This window comes from Cornus florida, unplaced genomic scaffold, assembly GCF_030987335.1.
Source record: "Cornus florida cultivar Cherokee Brave unplaced genomic scaffold, ASM3098733v1 CherokeeBrave_3.0.0_Hap2_Chr05, whole genome shotgun sequence".
Classification (NCBI taxonomy): Eukaryota; Viridiplantae; Streptophyta; class Magnoliopsida; order Cornales; family Cornaceae; genus Cornus; species Cornus florida.
The window spans coordinates 117,446,304-117,471,664 of record NW_026775575.1 but is presented as its reverse complement, the minus strand read 5'-3'; the positions used below and the strand labels follow the sequence as shown (position 1 = coordinate 117,471,664).

Here is a 25,361-nt window from a genome sequence, read left to right as displayed (position 1 = left end):
GTGAGAAGCATTAGAGTGGCCCGGAAAAGGGAGGTCAAGTGTGGGTTTTGCGATGGACAGCATGAGGAACAGGGTTGTGATATCAGGGAAAGGATGAGACAGTTGTGGCTCAAAAACAAGGAGATTCAATCTACAGGTTGTTTGGGGGAAATTGAGAACCATGGAGCAGTGGCTGAGGAGGTTGCGAGGTCGGTTTCACTTGGAACGAGTAGTGTTGTTGGAAGACATGAAGAGGAATTGTTGGGTGGAAAGAAAAGGAGTCAGCGTCAGTGTTGGAAGCACCAGTGTTGGAAGAAAAAGCTTGAGAGGAACAATACTTCTCTCTTAACTGGGAATTCTAACAATGCAGGTTGATTCTTTGTCTTTCTTTAACCTCATTCATTTACCAGCCAAGTGCTTCCGTAATCATTGCTTACAATTTTACCTCCTCTATTGCCCCCAGTATTCCCCAAGTGGAAGTAACTTTATCTATAGTAGTCAAGTGGAGCTTCTATATGTCATATAGTTTTTAAGCTACTTAATAATATACATACATTCATGTAAATCCATCAATTGATGTTTGCTAATGGCTTCAAAATATGAAACTTTTTTTTTGTTCTTTTATTTTGTGTGTGTGGCTCTCTCGGGTTTGGATTCATACATACCTTACAGCTCGTTTGGAAAATGAAAGATTAAAAAAAAATTGACAATCCTCATAAAAAGAATTTTCTTTAGAACTTGACACGGTATTCTGTGTGTATCATGCCATCTTATACATTGTCTTCACTTGGTCATCAAGTTCTAAAGGGTCCATTACACTTTTAATTGCAGACCAAAGAGGGATCTGCTACCATGAAATTCACATCTCACTCTACACAATAGATTGAGCGAATTCTCTTCATTGAAATTTTCAAGCCCAATCGAAAGCGGTACTACCAGCAAATATAGATACATGTACAAATTAATACAAAAGAAACTTGGTACTAACATAGCTAATCTGAATCCTGGTTTTCAGGAGCTGGAATTTTAAGCCCAAAATTGGATATAAGATGCTTCCCTACGAGTATTTAAAATCACTCATCTCTTCGGCTTTGGACCAAATCCTTGCCCATAAATTAAACCAAATAGACTCCCCATGTTGTTTTCCTCTCTAATCCTATTATTCTCGCACAAAAACCTACAAAGTAGCCCAGCAAATTTTAGGACCTGGGATCAAATACATTATGTGCATCCTAGTCCTATCCACACGTTAGCTATAGCTTCTTTAACATGTAATATAATATTTGTTTTTGCAAAGCAGGTGAATGTTATTATATATGCTTGTCACTACAACTATCATTACATATACATAATCTCATTTTAAACAATATAAACACAGGTATAATTTCGATTTAAATAATAAATAAAATAAAAAACAGAGGCATAGTCATCAAAACAAGTTACATCAACCAAGATTACTGTGGTAAACGGGGCTAAAAGTTCTACATGGAATTCAAGTCTAATCAACCGAAGGTAAAAAATAAAAACAGAGGCATGGTAGTCAAAACAAGTTGCATCAACCAAAATTATTGTAGTAAACAGGGCTAAAAGTTCAACACAGATTTCACGTGTCTAATCAACCTAAAAGAGGATGAATTGCCAAGGTCCCAGAAGATCATATGTCCCACAACTACATTGAGCGCGAGATGTTCCACCTTATATACAAACTTAGGACAGCGAGAGTTTCATGTTATACATTAAGGCAACATTTTACATCCTAATTCCACTACAAACTAAGGAAAACATGGGGCCAATCCTAAGGCTGCTTACAAATTATCAATGTCTGGAAAGTTAAGACAGTAGAACACAAGGATTCGAGGTCTGTCTTCCCACCCACCACTATTCTAATCTCTTCCTTCTAACTGAGACTGAGTGGTAGGATGGCCTCAACAATAATGACAACCGGACAATGCATCTTGAACAAAAAAAAAAGGAAAAAAAAGTTATAGACAATCAATAAACAGCACAGAACCCTACATGCCTCTATTTTAAGAACCTATAGCAAAATCAACGGAAAAAAAAAAATTCCGAAGCACTTAGGCTAAAGATTCGTATTAATTTAGATCTATGGGATTGGTTCCATGATCTTCTCCGTCAAATGAGTCATATTTTTATATTTAACCTCTTTGATCTCAGATATCCCCCTTTCAAGGGAAAGAAACTAAAAGATGCATTAAATCAAACATAGCCCCTTTTGCTTTAGTGTTTTTATTATTATAGAAATAACTCGATCTACATATTAATATAAATAAGAGGGCATTACAAATAATGGAATGATCCAGAATCCTTTAACTAATACTTTCAGCACACGACATGAAGACACTCATGTGAATAGATTCAACATTATGCAGAACAGTGACTAACTTTCCCATGCACACACAAAGACTTAACATTGGGCACATATGAAGACACTCATGCGAATAGATTCAACATTGTGCACATATGAAGACACACTAATGAGCACAAAAATTTTAGTATGCTTACATGGAGATGAAGTTGTGGAAATCTCTGACTGGAAAGACGATCCTCCACTGAATTCTATAAACGAATTGCCTGCAACATGTATTAACACGGGTGCATGATAGGGGGATTAGAGAGTCTATGTAACATAGATTGTAAATTTGTAATGCAATAAAGGGCAATTAAAGAGCTAGGAATATATATGACTGCAGAAAAAGGATTAATTTTTATTCAGCTGAGGGCCACTATATACTGCTTTATGCACAATTACTCTTTTCTTAACTTCTTCCTCCCTCCAAATTCCTCAAGTTCATAATTTTTGCAACATAAAAAATTCACACAGCACAAATTGAGATCATCCTGTAAGTAAGAAGCAACCTGAAAATTCATATTATAAAACAAATGATTTATATACATTATTTTAAAATTAACACTAAGGCCTAAACCCGTTTGAGCTGCTTCTAGAAGCATCTCTTCTTGAGTCATCATCCTCTTTTCTTCGCCTTCAACAGGATACAACAGGATGCAAGAAAAACATGAATTATCTGCAGAATCACTGCTGCGACTACAACCTAATTTTTCAATACAGAGGTAATAACAAGCCAAGTGCAAGAAGATTAATGTTTAGTGGTGTTTTACAGAGCTAGAATCTTTTCCTGTCATGAAGTGATATGAAACCAAAACATGTTTATAATTTAACAATCTTGCTCACACTGTCATTTCTGACCAAGGAAGATTATGGTTGTATTCATATGAACAACACACAACAGTTGTTTGCAGAAGAAAATAAGAGATGGATGAAAGTAAACTTTAATTTGTTATACAGAAACTATCAAAAACAACTATGCAAAATCTGACGTGAAAGTTTCCTTTCACTTCACCACTACAGATCATAAGTAAACAGGTGAAATTAGACTAATTATTCTTTTCCCAAAAGGAGGAGGACAGAAATAACCAATGTAGTTCATGCAGCAGCTTCAGAACTCACATAATTGACTCTACAAATGAGTTGAACAGAATAGTGACACTCCATACTAACAAGAGAGATACATAATAATGGTAAACCTTTTAATGTAAAGCCCCATATGAGATAGATGATCCCATGTCTATGTTATGCTGCTGCTGCTCCATCCATATTCGTCAATCCTCCTCTTTGGGCATTCTTACTCTACCAATCTTCTGTTGACCCATCACTACTACAGAACCTGTCAAAACACACACACATCAAATCTCACTCCTCAGCTACACCAATTTCCCATTTCAAAGGGAAACCCACAATATGCTACACAAATATTTCAACAATAGGAGAGGCTTCAATTCAAGCCTTAATCAGAGTTAACAACATCAAACATACATACATATATATATATAGACACAACACAAACACAAACACACACACACACACACACACACACACTCACAGAATTACCATTAAGAAGGACTAATGAGTTTTAAGGTAGCAAATAGGAAATAGGCAGACACAAAAATTAAACCACATAGTAACAAACAAGAGGCTAAACAAGAATTTGCATTAGAAAGTAAAGAGAGTGCCAGTGACCAAACTGCTAACCCATTCAAGGATTTCAAAACAAAGGGGGAAAAAAGAAGAAAGTAAAAAAAACAGAATTAACACGGCTACATAGCATAGCATTAAAACACAACAGGAACAATAAATCATAAGGGTGATACACAATTATATCACAAATTAAACTTGAAATAGAGCCCCCAAATTAAACGAGCACAAACCAATTCCCAAAAAACCAAAAAAAAATGGAAATAGTAAAACAACAACCCAATTATAGCATCAATCTTGAAAATCGAAGCAAAATCAAGATCATAAAACATCATTAAAGCTTCTCGACAAGAAGAAAGAAGAAAGAAAATCCATAACACATAATCAGAGACTAATATTAAAGAATAATTCCATTAGAAAACCTAGAACATTGCAAACACAAAAGGCCTGAGACAGAGTTAAAGCAGGGTTTAGTACATATATGAAGTAAGAATCAAAATTCCAAGAAGAAAGAGGAATCATATGATTGACAACCTCCTATTGGTAGAAATCCACTTGCCATTCAGCCATTCCTGATGAACTCTCAGCCGACTCATTGGGTAAGCGATCTGATCCCCTGTAGTCTCAAAATAAACCAAGTACTCCAACCCAACTTTGCCAGCAATCTTTCCGACCCACCAACCATCGTTGTCAAAAGCATCGACCGTGTCGTACAAACCAAAGGAAGTCGCCGGAATTTGAGGTGGACAAGGACGGACCTCGCCGGCGGTGACAATCTCTCTCAAGGGTCCGGACATATCTTCTTTCAACAGGGTCTTGTACTGCACAATGTATTCCTTCTTGAGAATCTCTACAATCACTGTCGCAGCGTAGTACGAACCAAGAAACCCTTCCTCTTTACTCGCAACTTCAACTTGATCACCTCTGCGGAACCCCATTTTTCCCTATGGTACTCTGAAAACACTAGAAGATGCGAATTACAGGGAATGAGATATGTAATATAGAGAGAGATAAAGGGGGAGGAGTAGGGTTTTGGAGAGAAAACCCTAGAGAGAGAAGGAGAGTGAAAGCACGAGATTCTTGAAGAGCAAGGAAAAGCTTGTTCGCAGGAGAGAGTTATTACAAAGAGGATATAAGTGTGGTTTATATAGTTCGGAATAGGAAACTGGGTTTTAGGGTGGCCATTGTGATAATCACCTGATCACAACCATTTCAGCGGTGTGATTTCATCCAAAGCGATAAGAATTAGTACAAATCAGTGTGGAAGTTTAGTGGCGGTTTATGCACAGCTGGCTCTATTGTAATTTCAGGCACAATTATGATCTGATTCAATTAAAACAACTAGTTGACATTGAAACTATAGTTTAAAAATTAAAAAGTAAACACAAAATTGAATGCATACTTTGCAAAATATTTAATATGGGTTAATCGCAGAAAATACTCCTAAAGTATGTTTATAATGCATCTCACACCCACGTGCAAAAAACACCTTAAAGTTAAGATTGATCACGGATCAGATCAGTTCGATTTTGGATAAAATTCAAACCAATCCGGTCCTCACGGATTGGTTAAATCTAAAACCGAACCGATCCATGAGGACTCTCAATTCGAACCAAATCGATCCGTGAAATAAAGGATTGGTTTGGTTCGGTTCTTACAAATTAGGCTTTTTCAAACAGTTCAATATGATTATATTGTAGTGCAGCGGCTTAAGATAGCAACCGCGAAACACCCAGCCGCCAATGGAAATCTTTTTAAAGAGGTTTGCATCCCCAATTTTCACCCCATGGGTAGGCATTTCATCACTTTGGCACCAACCAAACTCAGCAGCACCAACAGCAACAGCAGTATCATGTCTTAATTAACCGCTAACAATCAAACTCAGTGTGGGCAGCCTTAACCCAGCTCTTTGGACTTCAATTAAATGGTTTAGTAACATCCAAAGAGTATAAGATAACTTAAGGTAAACATCATGTGCATATAAATAGATATGAGGAACTGAAGAAGAGATAGTCGAGAGACAGAGACTAGGAGGTGGCATAGACCTTATGTTAGAAAGCCTAGGGTTAGAAACTTAAGGCTGAATTTTAAAAACAAATAAAAAATAAATAAATAGAAATAATATATTACTGTATATATATATATAGTTCATGGATCGGATCAATTCGGTTAACGGATCGATTCAATTTTTTTAGGATTCAATCCATTAACCGAACCGCTCACTATGGATTGCTAATTTTTATACACTGTCTTCACTTAGTCATCAAGTTCCATGAAGCAAACCAGCAAAAATGTACATTGAGCGCGAGATGTTCCACCTTATATTCTCATCTTTTCCTTCTAACTGAGACTGAGTGGTAGGATGGTCACAACTAGGGGTGCACACGGTCCGGTTTGAGCCGGATTGGAAGTATTTTGGGACCAAACCATTTATAACGGTTCCACTATTTTTGAAATCAGACCGAACCACAATGTCTATGAAATCAAACCAAACCAAGCCGCGAAAAATCGGTTTGTTTTGATTCGGTTTGTCGGTTTCGGTTGATTTCTTTTTTATTTTATTTTAATTTAGAGGGGGCGAAGTTTTTTTTTTTAAAAAAATCAACTAACATTAATATAATACGCAAAAAATAATAATAATAATAAATAAATAAATAAATTTTAAGAAGAAATAAAGGAAAGAAAATTGAGATATATTTGAAAAGGGAAATTTGACTTTTTTTAAAAGAAATTTAAGGAATTTAAAGAACAAAAGAAAGAAATGGGGCACATGAGAACTTTACTTGATTTAGGTTTATGATATGATATACATATATATATATATATATATATATATAACATAGTAACGGTTCGGTCCGGGCTGGTTCGATCCAGCACGACCTTAAATTAGAACCGGACCGAAAAATTACGGTTCCATAATTTTGGGCCCAGGACCGAATCAAACCGCTATACAACTAACCCAAATCGTCCAATTCGGTCCGATCCGGTCCCCTTTTTCGGTTTTCTGGATTTTTTGAACACCCTAACCACAACAAGAATGACAACCTGACAATGCATCTTGAACAAAAAAGAAGAAGTTATAAACAATCAATAAACAACACAAAATTAACCCTACATGCCTGTATTTTAAGAACCTATAGCAAAATCAATGAAAAAATAAAATAAAATTCCAAAGCACTTAGGCTAAAGAAATTCGTATTAATTTAGATCTATGGGATTGGTTCCATGATTTTCTCCATCAAATGAGTCATATTTTTATGTTTAACCTTTTTGATCTCAGATATCCCCCTTCCAATGGAAAGAAACCAAAAGATGCATTAAATCAAACATAGCCCTTTTGCTTTACTATTTTTATTACTATAGAAATAACTGGATCTACATATTAATATAAATAAGAGGGCATTACAAATAATGGAATGATCCAGAATCTTTAACTAATACTTTATTTTATTTTTTCTTTTCTTTTTTCCTGACAATAAGAAACAACCATGCGGCATTTACACCATACAACCAACCAAAACAACACTACATACAATACATCGAACTAATTTACACAAACACCCTAACAAGGAACAAACAATCCACATCAATACGCCTGGACCATCCATTAATCCCGGCCAAACATAGTGCGCGCACAAGCAAAGTGGGCTGAGGAATAGATTCAACATCATGCGCGCAGAACAGTGAAGACACTCATGTGAATAGATTCAACATTATGAAGAACAGTGAGTAATCTTCCCCTGCACACACAAAGACACCTAAACATCCATAGACATGAAGGCATTGTCAATACTTTCAGCACATATGAAGACACCCTCATGAGCACAAAAATTATAGTATGCTTACATGGAGATGAAGTTGTGGAAATCTCTGACTGGCAAGACGATCTTCCAGTGAATTCTATAAACGAATCACCTGCAAAAACATGCATTAACACGGGTACATATATGATGGGGGATTAGAGAGTCTACGTAACATAGATTGTAATGCAATAAAGAGCAATTAAAGAGCTAGGAATATATAACTGCAGAAAAACGGATTAACTTTTATTCAGCTGCACTGTGAAAGTGAGAATTAAGTCGCACATTCTCATTCTGGCACATGAATAAAATTCAGGATTAGTGAGTAATGGGGGAAAGTTTACCATTTCTAGAAAGATATCGAAACTGAGGGCCACCATAAACTGCTTTATGCACAATTGCTCTTTTCTTAACTTCTTCCTTCCTCCAAGTTCCTCTAGTTCATAATTTCTGCAACATAAAAAATTCACACAACACAAATTGAGATCATCCTGTAAGCAAGAAGCAACCTGAAAATTCATATTATAAAACAAATGATTTATATACCATATTTTAAAATTAACACCAAGGCCTAAACCTGTTTGAGCTGCTCTTAGAAGCATCTCTTCTTGAGTCATCATCCTCTTTTCTTCGCCTTCCTTTCTCCTTTTTATAGGCTGACAAGTATTGGATGCAAACTAAATGAATGCATCTAAAATTCATAGCAACAAGAAAGAACATAGACAAACAAGACATAAACAAAACAGTCCTCAGCCTAGCCATTTCAATTACTTTTTAATAGGGTTTTCAGAACAATAGAATTAGTATTGCTAAAACTCCAAAAAAAAAAAAAAAAAAAAAACTTAATTTTCATGTTATTTTAATTCACCCCTTCATTTCATTGAGAACTTGCTACATTAATTTTATGTAATATGTATACCACATGGTGTTGACCAACCTAATTGTACAGCACTTATCAAGCTAATTAAGTTGGTGAAGCTGATAATAGGATCTAGAACAAAGTAAGAGTTAGGACTCTTTATAGTATGCATCTAAAAGTAACCCAGTGTCTCAAGTAAAAAGAACATTCTTCATAAGGCTCTTCAATGGTTTTAATTTAATTTCTTTAACAAGAAAGTAATATATGGGCTTGAAAATAAAATATTTAATAAGCTTTAGTTTTTGGGTTTGAGAGAGGTAATATAAGATATATAACCCAAAAGGATAGATGTTCTATCCATATTCTCATATCACCCTCTCCAATTAATCAATTAAGCATCACCTTCATATCGTTGCTTGCAATGCTGCACGTATTACATCTCTTTCAGCCTGCTTAACAATGACACAAGTTCTTGTAGAATTCCTCTACTTCTAAATCATCGTCATGTTTAAGGAGCTAGGGTAGATTGGCAGTGAGTTTTTTCACAACAAGGCCTCAGCTATGACCGTTAATAGATTAAAATAAGGTTAGGGATTTGAATAAATTTGGAATCGATCAATACAATTTAGTTCATTTCAAAGCGTCGATTTGGTACTTCTAAACTAAAAATAAAAAACACAATTTGATTATTATGTAAAAGAAAAAAATAGAATTATTTCATAAAACAAACACTAAGAAATTGGTATCATAATCTCCACCACTACAAGAAATTCAAGCCAGTGTTTAAAAAACACTAAGAACTTGAAATTCAAACAACTGTTCTAAACTTCCTACTTTCCAAATAACACTACAAACTTTGACACTGGCTTAAAAAATTAATTTTACAAATTTTCAGTTTTATCAAATAGTAACTCTAGATACTTGAATTTTCAAGATTGATTTTCAACTACAAACTTTTAGGATTCATATTGGATTTTCTTGAATTAATTTCCCATGATTATGCTGCGTATATGAGGATTAGTTTTCACATTAAATGTGACCATTCATGTTGTTAAAAAGGAAAGTTGAAGAGTTGTGATGTCTTCAAATTCCATCAAAATGGGTGGAATTTGATTGAATTTATACATTAATTTGATTTACTTTCTTTTTACTGAAACAAAATATTTCAATTATTATTTTAAGGACAAAATAATACAAATTTATTTTTTATAATTAAATTTCAAGTTATTCTAAATACCCACATCAAATTTCATTTCAAATCCAATATATATAGGAGTAATTTTTTTCCTTTTCCTAATTCCAAAACAAAACCCAGAAGAATTTGTTCCAAACAAAGCGAGACCTACCAATCGAAGACTGTGAAAAGTTTATAACAATCTCTCAGAATGCAAAACCCATTTTTTTTTTTTTTTTTGGAAGGTAAGCAAGTATTGTATAAATGGTAAAATTTTACAAAAGTTGCCAAAATAAAGGCCGGCCCACTATTAGTGGATAGGGCCCAACAAAATAACCAACAAAAGCCTATCATTGGGCTTAGCCCAACACAGAAGCGGTGACAGCGTATAGTCAAGGGCAAATGGGAGACATCCCTGTCAAAGCTTGCAATCAAGCCGGTGTATGTTCAAAACTTTAATACCATGGAATACTCAGTAAAATGTCAATTACCATCAAAATGAAGACCCCATTTTTTCTTTTGTTTTTTGTTTTTTAAAAAAAAGGTAATGACTGACTTGTCTGACTCCATTAAATACGAGTCACCTTTGTCAAACTATAATTAAAACAGATAGTCAAGACATTCTCGCTAATGATGTGTCACAAAATTCACAATCAATCTTAAAAATAAGCGAATAATAATGTAATATTACCAAAACTACAAAGGACATAAGTGATATTTCAGGAAAGTTTTTTTTTTTTTTGTTTTTTTTTTTTTTTTTTTTTTTTTTTTTTTTTTTTAGTTTTTCAATGATATTTCAACCTTTTTTCCTCTTTTTTTCTTTGCATTTTCATTCGTTTTTCTGTCTGCCCCCAAAAGTCGTTCTCGGGCAACGCCAGAGAGAAATCTTACTAAACCCTCCCCTGCAGAAACCCTAAAATCTCTCAGATCGGATATGGCCTCCTCCAAAGAACGCGACAACTTTGTCTACGTCGCCAAGCTTGCCGAACAGGCCGAGCGCTACGATGGTTAGGGTTTCTATCTGTCTAACTTTCTCTCTCTCTAGATATCTATGAGAACTTTAATTTGCTACTTCTCTCACTTATTAGGATTCTGCTCTCTTTGATTACTAGGAAAATAGAAAAAAGCAAAGAAATTATTATAGTATTAGATTTTGACTTCAACTGGACTCAGTTTGTTCTTATTTTTCCCAGAAACCAAACACAGGGTAGGGTTTATTACTTCATAAATGATTCAAAGTTCTCCTTTTTTGTCTTTTGGTTTTGACAGAGATGGTTGATTCGATGAAGAAGGTTGCGGAACTTGACGTTGAATTGACTGTTGAAGAGAGAAATCTACTCTCTGTGGGATACAAAAACGTGATCGGTGCACGGAGAGCTTCATGGAGGATTCTGTCATCGATCGAGCAGAAGGAAGAATCGAGAGGGAACGAACAGAACGCTAAGCGGATCAAGGAGTATCGGCAGAAGGTTGAGTTGGAGCTTACAAACATTTGTAACGATATCATGGCTTTGATCGATGGGCATCTCATTCCTTCATGTTCAGCCGGAGAATCGACTGTGTTTTACTACAAAATGTGAGGGACCTAGAGTTGATGATGTGTTTGTTGTGTTTTTGTTTTGACATTACCAGGATATTTAGGATTTGAAGTTTCTGCTGGATGTAGGAAAGGGGATTACTATCGGTATCTTGCGGAGTTCAAGTCTGGTAATGAGAGAAAAGAGGTTGCTGATCATTCACTAAAAGCATATGAGGTATATTGTCTTCCATTTTCTAGTTCACTTTTATTCACTTATTTGGCAGCAACGTTTAAATATTTTTATATTTACTTTTCTATGAAACAGAAATTTCTAATGACATTGGAATCGTTTGATATTGGCAGTTTTTATGGATGGGTTTTTTTTGTTTTCTATTGGGTAATGGTGTTAATTGTTATCTTGTTTTTTCTTTCTTTCTTTAGTGCATGTTATGTCAACATTGCTATTTAAAGTTTTATCTGAGGCAAAGTTGTTCAGAGAAGTAACTTTTTGTTGGGATTTAATAAGAAATCTCATGATCACGTGATCAATAAACTTCACTCTTTAATATTATTGAACAACCTATATTTTTTCTTATACCATGGTTTCAGTTTGTGCTTGACTTGAGATGTTGTTCTCTTCAACCAAGTGTCAAATTCTCTAGCAGATAGTGGTATTTATATATTATTACTATTTAATTTATCCTCATTTCTTATTTGGGGATATTTCTCAGAGAAATTTATGTGTCATTATTATCTTAGTTTGGCTTTTATAACGGTTATGGTTTAGGTGGAAGTTCTGGGTTTTCTTTGCTGTTCTAGGGATGCTTCAGTTTGGGCTGAGATGTCTGTAGAGGATGCTTCCTTTCTATAATCATATTGATTGAGTATATAAGCGAAGGTCCTTGGGGACAGGTTTCATTTTTGCTAGAGATCTAAGACCAGTCTTATTCTGAGGTCATTATTGAATTGTTTATCTACATTTGAAGATTTCAGAGAATTCACTGTATCTATTTCTTTTCATCATTTTACATGACCATTGTTATTTCAACAAAACCGCCAACCCAAGAGGTGAATGTGAGAAGAAGGGTTGTACGATACCTCTAAACCTCATCACATACTACTGGCTATGAATCAATTTGAAGGGACAATATTGAAAAGAAAATATAGAGGCTTTTTGGCAGAAATGAATGACAGACGATTTTCATGGATTCACCCTTACATAACTTGATGTTTAGTTACTTCCATGACTTCTAGGTATAGGATTTTACAGAGTGATGCAATGTAGATAATTCTGGAGTTGAGGTCACTACCCAGTGCACTCATCCGACACCCTGTGCTGGCAGGACCAACATCCTTTTCCCTCAGTAATCAGTATAAAGAGTAGTTTTTTGCATTCATTATTCCCTTTTTGTACCTCTTGTTCCTCTCAATTTTCTGCACATAATAACAAACTTATGTTTGGCATGAACTTGATATCATATATTCTTTTATCATTATAGTTGGTTGAAAGAAGTCGAGATTAGATCATTTACTTAGTGTTCCTTATATGTGTGTATTTTATAGCAGTTGGCAGTTAGGAATTAGAAATAAAGCATTATTATCATTATTGTTATTATTATTATTTTCTCTCTCTCTCTCTCATTTATCTATCTATTTATACCTTTATATATATGTATATATGTTTTTTAATCTTTTTGCAGATGGCTACCAAAGCTGCAGAGGCTGATTTGCCTCCCACGCATCCTATCCGATTGGGTTTGGCTTTAAATTTCTCAGTCTTCTATTACGAGATTATGAATTCACCTGAAAGGTTTGTAGGATCTCATATTCAGCCTGAAAGTCAATAGAATTGGTCTGTTCTTTATATCCAAGTTGATGTGGAACCTGCTTTTTCAGAGCCTGCCACCTCGCAAAGCAAGCATTTGATGAAGCAATCTCTGAGCTTGATACCCTGAACGAGGAGTCCTACAAAGATAGCACCTTAATTATGCAACTCCTTAGGGACAACCTCACCTTGTGGACTTCGGACATTCCGGAGGAGGGAGGTAATTGTATAAGTTATGACAAAACTTTATTGGGCAATGTAGTTCTCAGTTTCAGGATTACTTTTCTTAAGATTTGTTTGTTTTCTGATTCTGTAATAATTGTTGTGTTATTTCTGTTTCATTTGCTTTAGTGCGTGTGTGTGTACAGATATTTTGCTAATGTTGATGTCCTTCCTGTTGGGCACACATTAGCCAGCAGAACATGCCCCTTTTAGTAGATAAGTCTCAGATAAAGTGCCCTCTTATGTTTGATTAGTTGATCTCATTGGAACCCCAACAAGCTTGTCAAGAACACTCTTGTAGCACCTTTTCCTAAGATAGATGAGGCGCTTCCTCTCTGGCACACATAAAGTCGTTAGAACATTCTTTTTACTGTCAAGTAAATTGTCCTCTTATTTTCTATCAATCGGCCTCATTTGTTAATATGCTCTATATATTATGTTCTTATGCAATAGATCATATCGTGTAATTCATGCAAAGATTGTTGGTATTTGGAATATATGGACTTACAGTTAATTACTTGAGTTTGGCTTGTTTAACGTTTGATTCAAAATATTGACAACAATATGTGCATTAAAAATTGTTTTTATCACAATACGGTGAATGTCTAAAATCTCTGTTTTGTGTTTTTGTTGGATTCCTTTTAGAAGTTGTGTTTCTTTTTTTTTTTTTTTGCAAAACAGATCTACACCAATAAAAACATGTCAACCACCAGGCACGCCTCGACAATCGTTTTTGTGTTTGACTTGTGGTCCTTGCATGTAGGAGTGCAACTCGGGTGGGTTGAATCAACCCTTTTTCAACCCACACTACTAAGAACATGGCTGCCCAAGCCTGGGTTGAACCCAACCTCAGGTTAGAGAGACCTTAGCCCGAGCTCGACTATGGTCAAGTTTGTATGTTTCAACTGGGCTTGGACAAAAAATAAAAAAAAATGTACAAATAAATAAACCAACTCTTATATAATTAAGAAAGGTTAATTTGAAAGAGATAAAAAGTAAATAAAGAATTGAAGAGAGGTGAAATAGAGATCAGATGGTAGTGCATGTCAAGTACTTATTTGATGTTATGGATTTGAATCAATAAACATCATCACATGTATTTATATATAGTCAATAAAGTTGAGAAAACAATATAGACGGTGTTTCTGGATGGATCCATATAAAATCATGTGTAAAATGTCATTTTCCTTCCATTTTCTCGGGAACCAAACAGACTTGAAGATATAAATATACAAGAATTTGCAATGAAAATGAAATCAATTGAACGTATTCCTCCAAAGTCCAAATAGCAAACCAGAGAAGCTTGATCAGGAGGTTTATAACTCTCAAAATACACGCTCTTTTTGTGATTTCAGGGTTATAAAGGTCTGAACACAAATGACGAGCGGGGTAAGGTTTCTCTGTGAGGCGAGAGGGCTAGGGAGACTAGGGTTTCTCTTCTGAATTCCGATCTCTAGAATCTTCTAAAGAGATAATGAACTTATATAGGTGACGCATTTAGGGGTGGACATGGTCCGGTATTGGAATGAACCAGGGCCGAACCGGTCCCCAATGGTTCCAAAAATATTAGACCTAGAACTGAACCAGTGTTACATCTATGCATGCACACTCGTATACGTACACATTTGTATTGCCATGTCATGATTTTGTGGGTTTGTACTTTAGGACACCCCACAAAAATTATTAGCCACACACAATGATAAAGAGATAATGAGCTAGAATATATAAGAATTTATAATGACTGAAGATTAAGAAGTTAAGAGGATTCAACTGGCCCATGGTTAATATATAAGAAAAATGTGCTATTACTCTGCATTCATTGGTTGAATTGCTTAATGTTTCATAGTTGATGCTGTAACATGAGAACATTCTAAATGCATTGCAATGCATTTAGAATGTTCTCATGTTACATTTTATAATGTCTTCTCAGAAGGCAATGGGAATGATGAACAGCTGTTTGGTGAAACGTTACAAGTGGAACACAAGTTCCCTGATATTTATTTATTGGCTAACTAGGAAGCATCATCGACTGGATGAAGAGTTTCTGTTTAAAAATTATAACATATTTCTTATAAATTCTACAAATTGTCAAGTCAGTCCAACATCATCATGCTTCATATATTTTACAGACTAGGTTGGTGCTAGCTTTTTAATTCATGAAGATGTGCTATTGTTGCTGTTTTCAGTTCCTTAACACCTCGTGAATCCAATTTTCTATTAAAAACCACTTTTTTTAAATTGTTGTTTTTCCCTTGAACCGCAACAGAAGATGCCCATAGAATGGATGCAGCCTCCAAAGCTGGTGCTAGTGAGGATGCAGAGGTGGGATACTGACATCTCATAAACTTACTGTTCTTTTGTGATATATGAGTTCTATACTTAATTATATTTAATAGGGAGTAATTGTTATCATTATTATTGCTATTTTGCAGGGAGGCAGATAGAGCTTTAGCACCTGCATATTTGTATTCGGGGAGGATGAGGCCTTACACCCTGGGATATTTGTGTTCAGTTATAATAGATTTTTTTTGGGGGATTATCTTTATCTTATCATGTTATAATGTGTTTTATTATTATAAGCTTGGCATCTGTTTTGCATCCCCAAGCCTTTTACTCTTCAGTAGTGCGTGGAGTTCAGAGGATTGGTTTGGTTGCTCTAGGTGGTTTAACATTTTGCAATGACTATCCAGATTGAGAGTTTATACCTTTTTTTTTTTGTTTTTCTCTAGAGCTTTATATATTTCATATTTACTTTCTCCCCAAGTTTTAATTTAGCTGCTTGCATTTTTATTTGTTACAGTACATTATAGGCATTTCTATGTTGTGGATGCTGGGAGTGCAATCCTATCCTCTATGTTAACGCAGAAAAACTTAAATAGTATTAACTTAAATAGTGTTATAATATTGTAAATTAATTATAATTTAATATTTACATATAATATAATATAGATATAATATATAATAATATAAAATATTTACTGCTTAATAACTTAATAACATTATATTCTATATCAAAAATTATTTTGTTACAAAAAACCATTTACATTATTATTTAATATATTATATATTAAAATATATTTTTATCAAATAAAAAATAATATACAATATTTAATTTATTTTATATTAAAAATATATATTTTAATTAACATTTAATATGCAACTTAGTATATAACACAAATAATAGGAATTTTATTTGAAATGAATAGTGCCTGTGAATTAACATTAGTGAAAACATTTCTCTTCTACAGAGCAAAAAATATAAGAAACATTATTTTGATATTTTCTCTTTTCTTCACAAAAATTGAAAATGTTTTTTATTATAGAAAAGCAAAAATATTTTATTGAACGTAATTTTTGTTTTTGTTTTGCTTTTTTTTAAAGGTTGACAACAAAAAATAAGAAACTTTTTACTAAACTCAATCTTAGTGATTTTTTTTGTAAATTTGACTAAACAATATCAATAATAATATTATTATTATTATTAATATTAATATTAAACAATAATATTAGTAGTAGTAGTATTAATAGTAATAATAGTAAAATAACAAAAATAAATTGCTTCGTTGCAAAGATATGTGAATCATTTGATTCATTTTTAGTTCTTACGAATTAAAAATAATAATAATAACAATAAGAATAAATAATAATAATAATAATAATACTAGTTGTCGTACTAATAATAATAAAAATTTAAAATAAGAACAAAAATAAATTGCTTGTTATAATAAAAAATTTAAAAAAAATTTAAAAAACACGAATAAATAAATTTTAAAAATGATGATAGTAAACATATATATACATACGTTTATTGAAAATAATTTTAAAAGTGAAAAATTAGGCAAATTTTCATTTGTTTTAAAATATCTTCCTTGAAAAATATTTTTTAAGATAAAATATATATTTTTAATTTTATATTTCGGTGTTTGGCTAAGGTCCTGAAAAATTTTCAAAACAAAAGCAAAAATTATTTTTTATTAGGTTTTTGTAAATTATTTTACTCAACTTTTGGACAACCAAATATCAAAAGATAAAAAATAAAACAAATGAAGCCCAAAACAATGGTAAATAAAGGGAATATTAATGAGCTAATGTAACGGATGGATTCCACGTAAATTCTTAATCTATTTATTGATCACTTTCTTTTTGCATTGGTTAATGAAATTAAATGTTTATGCTGTACTTTTTGTTTATGGTTCCGTTGTGGATATTACTATTATTTACCTCCACAAAATACATATATTATTATTACACAGTCAACTCAACTAGCACATAATTTTTTGAAATTTATTTATTTATTTATAATTTGTGAGTTTACAAAAATTATTTATAGGTATATGGATTCATCAAGTAACTGATTAAGTAATTTATTTTTACTATTATTTAAAAATATTATTATTATTACTACTACCACTACTAATATTATTATCATTATCCTTATTGTTAATTCGCAGGGCTAAAAGTGATTCACATATATTATTATTATTATTATTATTAATTGATATGGTTAATTATTATTAGGCAAAATTGCAAAAAATTGTCTGACCTATTGGTTAGTTGTAATATGGTCCTTGAAGGGTATTATGGGTATTGTATATTTTTTATATTTTACAATTTTTATATAAATTAATAAATGTGGTTATTTTAGTCATTTTGAGGTGGTCGGAAAATGTGGCCCGGGGGATTCTTTTTACAACTTTGTTATAGTTTAGGGTTAGATTTATAACATCAGATAGTTTAGGGGAGTATTTACTATTTTGGTAATAACTCAGTGAGTGTTTCGCACTTTTGCCAAAAGATTATCAATAGTTGCTTTGGTAAGCATGAATGATCACGTGACGCACAGATAATATGTACTTCTTAATGTTCATCTTGTTATATGTTACTTTATAGTTCCACATCGAAATGCACTAAAATTGGTCATGTGGAAGCTCAAAGTCCGCTTCAGTTGGTGAGGAGAGAGCTTGATGTTGGGTGGTGGATGCTCAGCCACCGCCTTGATCATTGATTAATTTATTTATTATTTATTATTTTTCATTTCTGCAGTCACGGATGAATTGTCTGGTGGATGATACCCTAGAGCTATTTGTACACCTTGTTGAGGAGAGGCTGGGCGACTGATGGTGATGGCCGCCATGAAAAAATGAGGAAATTTGGCCAACTAATTGCGTCACTTCAAAACCCTTCATGTTTAAATGCCTCTGTACGACTACTCCAACTCGGCCCCATTTCTGTCGACATCAGAAACAAAAGTGGGAAATAATCTTTCTCTCTCTCTCTAACAAGTTGAATCCCAATTGCAGCCTTAACGTGACTTCTTACGCTACCAGGCACTAAGCCCAGTTGCAACATGGGAATCAATCCCTAGTTAGAATCATCTTTAAAATGCAGTCTTCCCTTCTTTTCTGTTTTTTTGATCCTACCCAAATTCACTCATACACTCTTCTCTCCTCCTCCCATTCATCTGCCATGAACGACTTTGAGTTTGAAACCCACGATACAGAGACCCATGTTTCTGCTGTTATACTTGATTTGGATGGCACCCTCTTAAACACAGGTCTTTATTTCCTCTATTCATTCCAACACTTTTCTAGGTCTTTATTTCCTCTATTCATTCTAATCCTTTTCTTGGTTGATTTGATGTCTCTCTCTTCCTCTATATATCTACATCTACACGTATGCAGCATGTAATATACATTTATATAATGAGCCATGTTATTGTAATCCACACCTTACAAGCGGTTGTCTCACAAAATATGGAATCCACACCTCACCAGTTGTCGTGAGCCCCACAGCCCCATGGTTGGGTGTCGTAAATTTTATATTATTTCCCATATACTGGATAATATAGGTAGGTACCCATCACATGTATTATTATGTATGATGCAATAGTTTATGGTTGTGTTTGTGCAGAGCAAGCTACAAAGGATGTTTTGAAACAATTTTTGGCAAAATATGGCAAGGTTTTGGACAGGGAGAAGGAAAATAAGAGGCTAGGCATGACTCACAAGGAGTCAGCAATAGCTATTATTAAGGACTATGATCTTCCAATCCCACCTCATCGTTATACACAGGAAATTATGCCCCTGTATCAGGAAAAGTAAACACACACACTCTCTCTCTCTCTTTCAAAATATACACACTCTCATGTATCACAGTCAAAAAGACTCCGCATATAAAATTAGAAGATAAACACAGTGCATGATGCTCCTGCCATTGCAGGATCTTGAAGGGTCACACAATTCTGTTTATAGACGTGTTGTTTTCCTAACCTCGACATCACAATAGAATAATTTTACTGTCAAAGTCCCCTCGGAGGCATTTAAAAAAGGAGTCTTGCTTGGGCCAAATTGGGGCAGATGCCATTTTCCTAATAAAAACAAAGGAATAAAAGCCTTGAAATTCTTGTAGGCATGAGCACAAGCGTGTTATAATAACCACGCAAAAAAAATGCACGTCTACACAAATTTGGGTTAAACGCATATCTATATAGAGTACATTATATATACACATGGAGCAACAGAATGGGGATGCCCAAAAAATGTGTTGACTATGACATGTTTTAACAATAGATTTTTGTTCCATTTGCAATGTTTTCTTATTATGGATGTATTAACTGTTTGTTTTGCAGATGGGTAGAAGCAAAAGCACTTCCTGGTGCCAATCGCCTTATCATGCATCTCCATAAGCATCAAGTGCCCTTTGCACTTGCTTCCAATTCCATACGCCAAAACATAGATACAAAAATCTCTCACCAACAGGGTTTTGTTCTCTTCATTTCCTGATATATATTGGTCACTACATGTTTTACCCTTATAATACAAAAAATAATAAAACAAAATTGTTCTGTTATTATGCATTGTTAGTTAGTCTTATCATGATATTCTCAACCATGGTCAATTCTTCACTATGTAACCGAGGATGGAACTTAGTTAGCTAGGGAACTGAATTTCAGCAGACTAAGTTGCACTTCTTAGCAGCTACTTCCCAGACACTGTTTGGGATGTAAAACTTAACCTTGTAAACATTGTGAATCTTACCATCCTCTGTTCTCTCCCACACAAATTTAAGAATTATTGGTATCCACTTTGTAGTGCCTCTTCCAATAAAAAACACTTGTCTTGTTATAGGTAATAATCACTCATCATTGTACTTGGTACTACATAGGATTTCCAATAATTTCTCCTCAAATATCTCTGCCTTGTCAACTTTCTGTATGCCACGTATGAATGCAGTTCCATGTGCAGTAATTTGGTTTTGTTTGATGTTTACAGTTGGCACATACTTGGTTGTGTTGTTTTTCAATTTAATTTTACTTATTGCGATTATTATCCACAGGTTGGAAAGAATGCTTTTCAGTAATTCTTGGAAGTGACCAGGTCAAATTGGGGAAACCAGCTCCAGATTTGTAAGTAAAGAAATTTTAAATTCCAGATTTTTTTTGTAAATAGAAAAATCTATCCTATCCTTGATAACATAATTAATTTCTTGTTAACATGTTCTCGCGATTTTTTTCGAATGGCCATCAGATTTCTGGAAGCTGCAAATAAAATGGGTGTGGATGCAGTTCGCTGCCTTGTCATAGAAGATTCATTGTAAGTCAACCTCACTGTAAATTCAATTCAAGTGATTTGTAGAAAGTCGGTTAGAATATCTTTTGTTTTGAGTTATTAGTTCTTAAAAGTTGTCAGAATAATATTATAGAGTACATCTTACATTTTGTTTCTCCTAGTAAAGCTTAAATCTGCTAATCCCATGGTTACTAAGCCTTTTATCTAGCATTAAATTGCATGCCTTGGAGGACATTTTGGCATTATATGATTTTACAGAGTTGCACATTAGCCTATCGTAATGGGCTCATCGAACTAGATGCAACGGTAAAAGCCTGATCTGGCAAGTGTGAGTTGTCGGTTCGAGATTAAAAGCAGCTATTTTGTGTCAAACAATGTCAATGTTTAGTTTTGTCTCCCATCTTCTCTTCCCAGTACTCAGTGTAGGACGGACACAGGTAATCACTTTTTACTAGCCAATTATATATCTCATAACATATTAAGCTTGCAAAAGCAGCTAAAAGAAAATGATGAACATAGAGCAGAAGGTAGTCACACCATCCCACAGTAAAACATCTCACATTATAGTTTTTATGTAGCATGCCTCCCACAGTTAACATGAAAATTTTCACCTACCATGACATGTTTCTTCTTTCGATCACTTTGGAATTAAGTTTACTTACTTTACTTAACCAAGACCTATTGATAATTTATATTTTTTTAACAGGATTGGTGTTAAAGCAGCGAAGGCTGCTGGAATGAAAGTAGTTGCAATCCCCTCGCTACAAAGTGAAGCTGAGCAATATCATATTGCGGATTCTGTGCTTCATTCACTTCTAGAATTTCAGCCTGAGATGTGGGGTCTTCCACCCTTTGAAGACTGTATATATCTATTCAATGCGAAATACTTTTGTTGCTCTTAACCTCTTTGTCTGCATTATTTGATTGGATCCTAATTGCAGGGGTGGACAATACATTGCCAGTTGAACCATTTCATTTGAAGGGTTTATATAGCCATGGGCTTCTTTGTGAATTTGCAGGTTTTTCTAGAATATATATATTTTTATATTTTCTGTTGTGACAGTTTTAATTATGTCAAGTTTACAGAGTGCATTGTACTTGAGGTCTGTGTAAGCATTAGGTTCATCAGAATAATCTAGTAATGCTTGCAAAAACAATGTTATATGTGCTGTGATAATTGCTTAGCGAAGCAAATAGGTTCATTACATTGCTTGGGCAATTGATTATAGTTCTCGATGTGTGGCAATGTTCACAAGTCACTGATGAAAGAATATTTACTTCAGATAGTGGACCGTCTGCTCTTCCTGATCAAGTTTCAGGAGTCTACTTTGGTTGGGGCATAGTTGACACTGATGAAATCTTCAAGGTTGTAACTGGCATTGGATGGGACCATGGATGCTGTACTGCTAAGAGAAAAATTGTCAGTAATTAACCCCTCAACACTTTTCTTTGCTATTATGATATCATGGTCTATAAAGGAGCGTTTAAGGATTCCTTGTGTATTTCATTTCCTTTCTTCATAGCATTTGCTATTCCATTTTTTCTTTATAACCTTTTAATATATTAAAATGTCCTAGAACTTTTGTTTCTTTTTCACTTTTCAGTTTATTTGATGGACTCCATCCTGCTTGACAACCTTACATGCTCATATTCCTTGAAAATCAAAATATATTATTTCATTTTTATGTAGTTTGCTGATACCCCTATATCTATTTTTAGTAATTAATCAATGGTGGTAGGTCTCCGAATTTCCTGTATGCTGGTATATTGAATGAGCCCAGTCGATTTACATAAATATTAGAAAAAACTGCCTTTATATGAGAAATTTCTTGTTTTATGGAATTCTATTTCTTGATGAGAGAAGTAGGTCTGGGTGGCACCCTATTGAAAGTTGCTATACAGAAACTTTCGCTATTGCGCTGAGTTCTGAGATGCTCTTTTATATGTTGATTTTGTCTCAAAATGCATTCTTTCTTGTTATGGGCACTCTAAGCTTACTCTTATCCTTTATTCTTGAAGTTTTGTCAATTTGATTATATGTATGGCGATTCTTGTGCTCCTTCGCAGCGATTATGTCCGGTTGATGGTAGCAAGGAGGATATATCTAATCAGCATATGCAAGTATTGCTTGTTGGCTACATCAGAGGAATGACTGGCAAGGTACTTAAATATCTGAAAAAGAATTATATAAATTGGGGGGTTGGAGGGAAGCATGGGAGTGTCAAATATACATAAATATACGTAGTCTTACCTCCGCATGCGACTGTCAGGAATGTTTCTTGATATTTTTGCAGTGTTGCCTCCAAAATTTGAATATCAAAAGCCATGATGAAGAGATACTCAATCCGTGAAATAGTATGATTAATTTGAAATTGCAACTTAGATGAGTTGTTAAAACTGAACCATCAATAAAAGATTTTGTTTCCATGTTAATGGATCATTGATGAGGTATGTTTAGCATATCTCATTCAATAGGAAGAGAGAGAATAAAATCCAAATAGAATGAATGAACTATTTCTTAGGATAATTGACTCTGTAAAGGCATTTCAGAGAGAGAGATAGAGAGAGAAGTTTTCAAGTAATATAGTCAACTAATTTAAACCAAGCATGATCATTCCCAACAGCCAACTAGTAAGTTTCTCGGTCAATATTAGCTTATTGAATTTCTCATGGAGTTGACATTGAAGTATCTTTGCTGTTTTCTTATAGTTAAGCCTCTTCTAAGCAGAAACATATGTGATGTACAGGGAAATACATCTGCTGAGATTGAAATAGTTGAAGAGGACAAGCTCATTGCTAGCGATTCGTTGGATTTGCCAGTATATGCCCATCATACCTGTGCGTCTTTCTTTTCAGAAGCTTCTTTCGAAGATGACTGCTGCCTCGGATGAAATTTAGTAGAATTGTAATGAACTGGAGACTTTAATAATTCCACATTGACTGGAACACAGGTCCAAATTTTTTTTTTTTTTTTTTTTTTTGCCCTTTTGGGGACAAGAAAAGGCATCTAATACCATATTATATATGCTTCTGAATTAATTTAGACGTATCATATGCACTGTTCGTACGATTTGGCTTAACATATATGTACAACATATAGTCTATATGTCGCGCAAGCTTTTTATTGTATGGTTAATAATATATTTATGGAGAATGGATTTGATAATCCTGATTTTTGGTTTGATATTCTTAATGATTATTAAACCATGCTATTCATATTGGTTTTGTTTTGAGAACTTAGGGTCAAGAGTAATTAAAAAATGGCATTGTATGCCGTGATTCATGAACTTATGGTCGAGCCTCTGTCAAGTTAAGAGAACGACGTTAGTTTGTCTCCTACTATTGGTATAAATGGCTCTTAATTGATGTGTAAGCTATGTTTTTAGTTTGCCTCCTCGCATTGTGATGATTGTGGTTGTTTTATACTGCTATTTGAGGCTTATCACACTGCAAATGATATAGTGTTAAGCTGAAATAACAAAAGAATACATTTCTTAATGTATGATGTTTGCTGATAATATTGTCATATTAAATACTTGTAAAAAAGAAGTTAACAATAAAACTAGAAATGTGGATAAATGCTTTAGAATAAGAAAGATTGAGAATTAGTTGAAATAAAAAGGAATATATTGACTGCAAATTTAATAAAGACTAGATTCTTAATTATATACTGATAACACTTAATAACCAAAACATTACTCCAAACAACCGACAGGTAATCCCTTCTAGGATTGGAACAAGAAATGAAAACTAGTTGCAAACAAGTGGCTTTATTGAAGGCCCCATTAAATCCTCAAGAACTATGGTTTTGAAACTTGGAGGAATGTCCCCACTAAGGTCATTGAAATGATTTGAGTGGACCGTAAATGACTCAATTGATGAGGGAGAGGGCCATGGAAGTTATTAATGCTGACGTCCAAGGAATTAAGGAATGAACAAGTTACAACAAAAGGGAAGAATGAACGACCATCATCCAACATTTCTTATTTTCTTCAAAGTGACACAATTGTAATAATTACTCCGTGTTTTCTGGGTTAGAAAATATGATGGTGTTTGGAAAGTGTTGGTGCAAGACTAGTAATGCCCAGAGTGCACCATTGAACATAGGACCAGCAGGCGACGGAGAAAAAACATTGATAGCAATTGGACCAGTGATTCATACTTTCACTTTCTCAAAATATATGTCATGCTCAGGGGAATTCTAACTTTTTATGGTTGTAAAGTTTTAATAATTTTTTATTGTATTAATAAGGTTAAAGTTTTAAATATTTTTTTACTAAAAGACAAAATAATACTCCCTAATTAGTGTAATTATTTAGTTAAAATAATAATATAGAAATGTTATAAAAATATATATATATTTAATTTTAAAATGAGACATTTTAAAATAAAAAGATGGAGCC

General features: G+C 33.9%; 3 protein-coding genes across 6 annotated transcripts; 2 read left to right on the top strand and 1 right to left on the bottom strand.

Annotated features, from left to right (window-relative positions):
* Window positions 1-703: 703 nt before the first annotated feature.
* LOC132308955 (protein AGENET DOMAIN (AGD)-CONTAINING P1-like) lies at window positions 704-5,234 on the bottom strand. Of its 3 annotated transcripts, XR_009482509.1 has the most exons (4): window positions 4,526-5,234; window positions 3,544-3,683; window positions 2,503-2,571; window positions 704-1,156 (listed from the first exon to the last, which is right to left on the bottom strand). XR_009482509.1 is itself a non-coding variant. In XM_059807261.1 (2 exons), exons 1-2 carry the CDS (start codon window positions 4,927-4,929, stop codon window positions 3,647-3,649), a joined length of 441 nt encoding a protein of 146 aa, XP_059663244.1. In that variant the 5' UTR covers window positions 4,930-5,234; the 3' UTR covers window positions 3,006-3,646. The 3 variants fall into 3 exon arrangements, 1 of the variants encoding a protein (XP_059663244.1); XR_009482508.1 differs by having other exon boundaries at window positions 704-2,571; XM_059807261.1 differs by lacking the exons at window positions 704-1,156; window positions 2,503-2,571 and having other exon boundaries at window positions 3,006-3,683.
* Window positions 5,235-10,651: 5,417 nt separating this feature from the next.
* On the top strand, window positions 10,652-16,146 carry LOC132308954 (14-3-3-like protein D). Its single transcript, XM_059807260.1, has 7 exons — window positions 10,652-10,831; window positions 11,094-11,400; window positions 11,491-11,578; window positions 13,044-13,153; window positions 13,240-13,388; window positions 15,657-15,712; window positions 15,823-16,146. The coding sequence occupies exons 1-7, from the start codon at window positions 10,759-10,761 to the stop codon at window positions 15,832-15,834; spliced, it is 795 nt and encodes a 264-aa protein (XP_059663243.1). The 5' UTR covers window positions 10,652-10,758; the 3' UTR covers window positions 15,835-16,146.
* A 2,556-nt stretch (window positions 16,147-18,702) lies between these two features.
* On the top strand, window positions 18,703-24,142 carry LOC132308953 (bifunctional riboflavin kinase/FMN phosphatase-like). 2 transcript variants are annotated; one of them, XM_059807258.1, is made up of 10 exons: window positions 18,703-18,944; window positions 19,280-19,487; window positions 20,019-20,149; window positions 20,726-20,795; window positions 20,917-20,982; window positions 21,665-21,819; window positions 21,900-21,977; window positions 22,242-22,378; window positions 23,026-23,118; window positions 23,706-24,142. In XM_059807258.1, the coding sequence occupies exons 1-10, from the start codon at window positions 18,773-18,775 to the stop codon at window positions 23,847-23,849; spliced, it is 1,254 nt and encodes a 417-aa protein (XP_059663241.1). In that variant the 5' UTR covers window positions 18,703-18,772; the 3' UTR covers window positions 23,850-24,142. The 2 variants fall into 2 exon arrangements, with proteins under 2 accessions (XP_059663241.1, XP_059663242.1); XM_059807259.1 differs by having other exon boundaries at window positions 18,708-18,944; window positions 19,301-19,487.
* The last annotated feature ends 1,219 nt before the right edge of the window (window positions 24,143-25,361 follow it).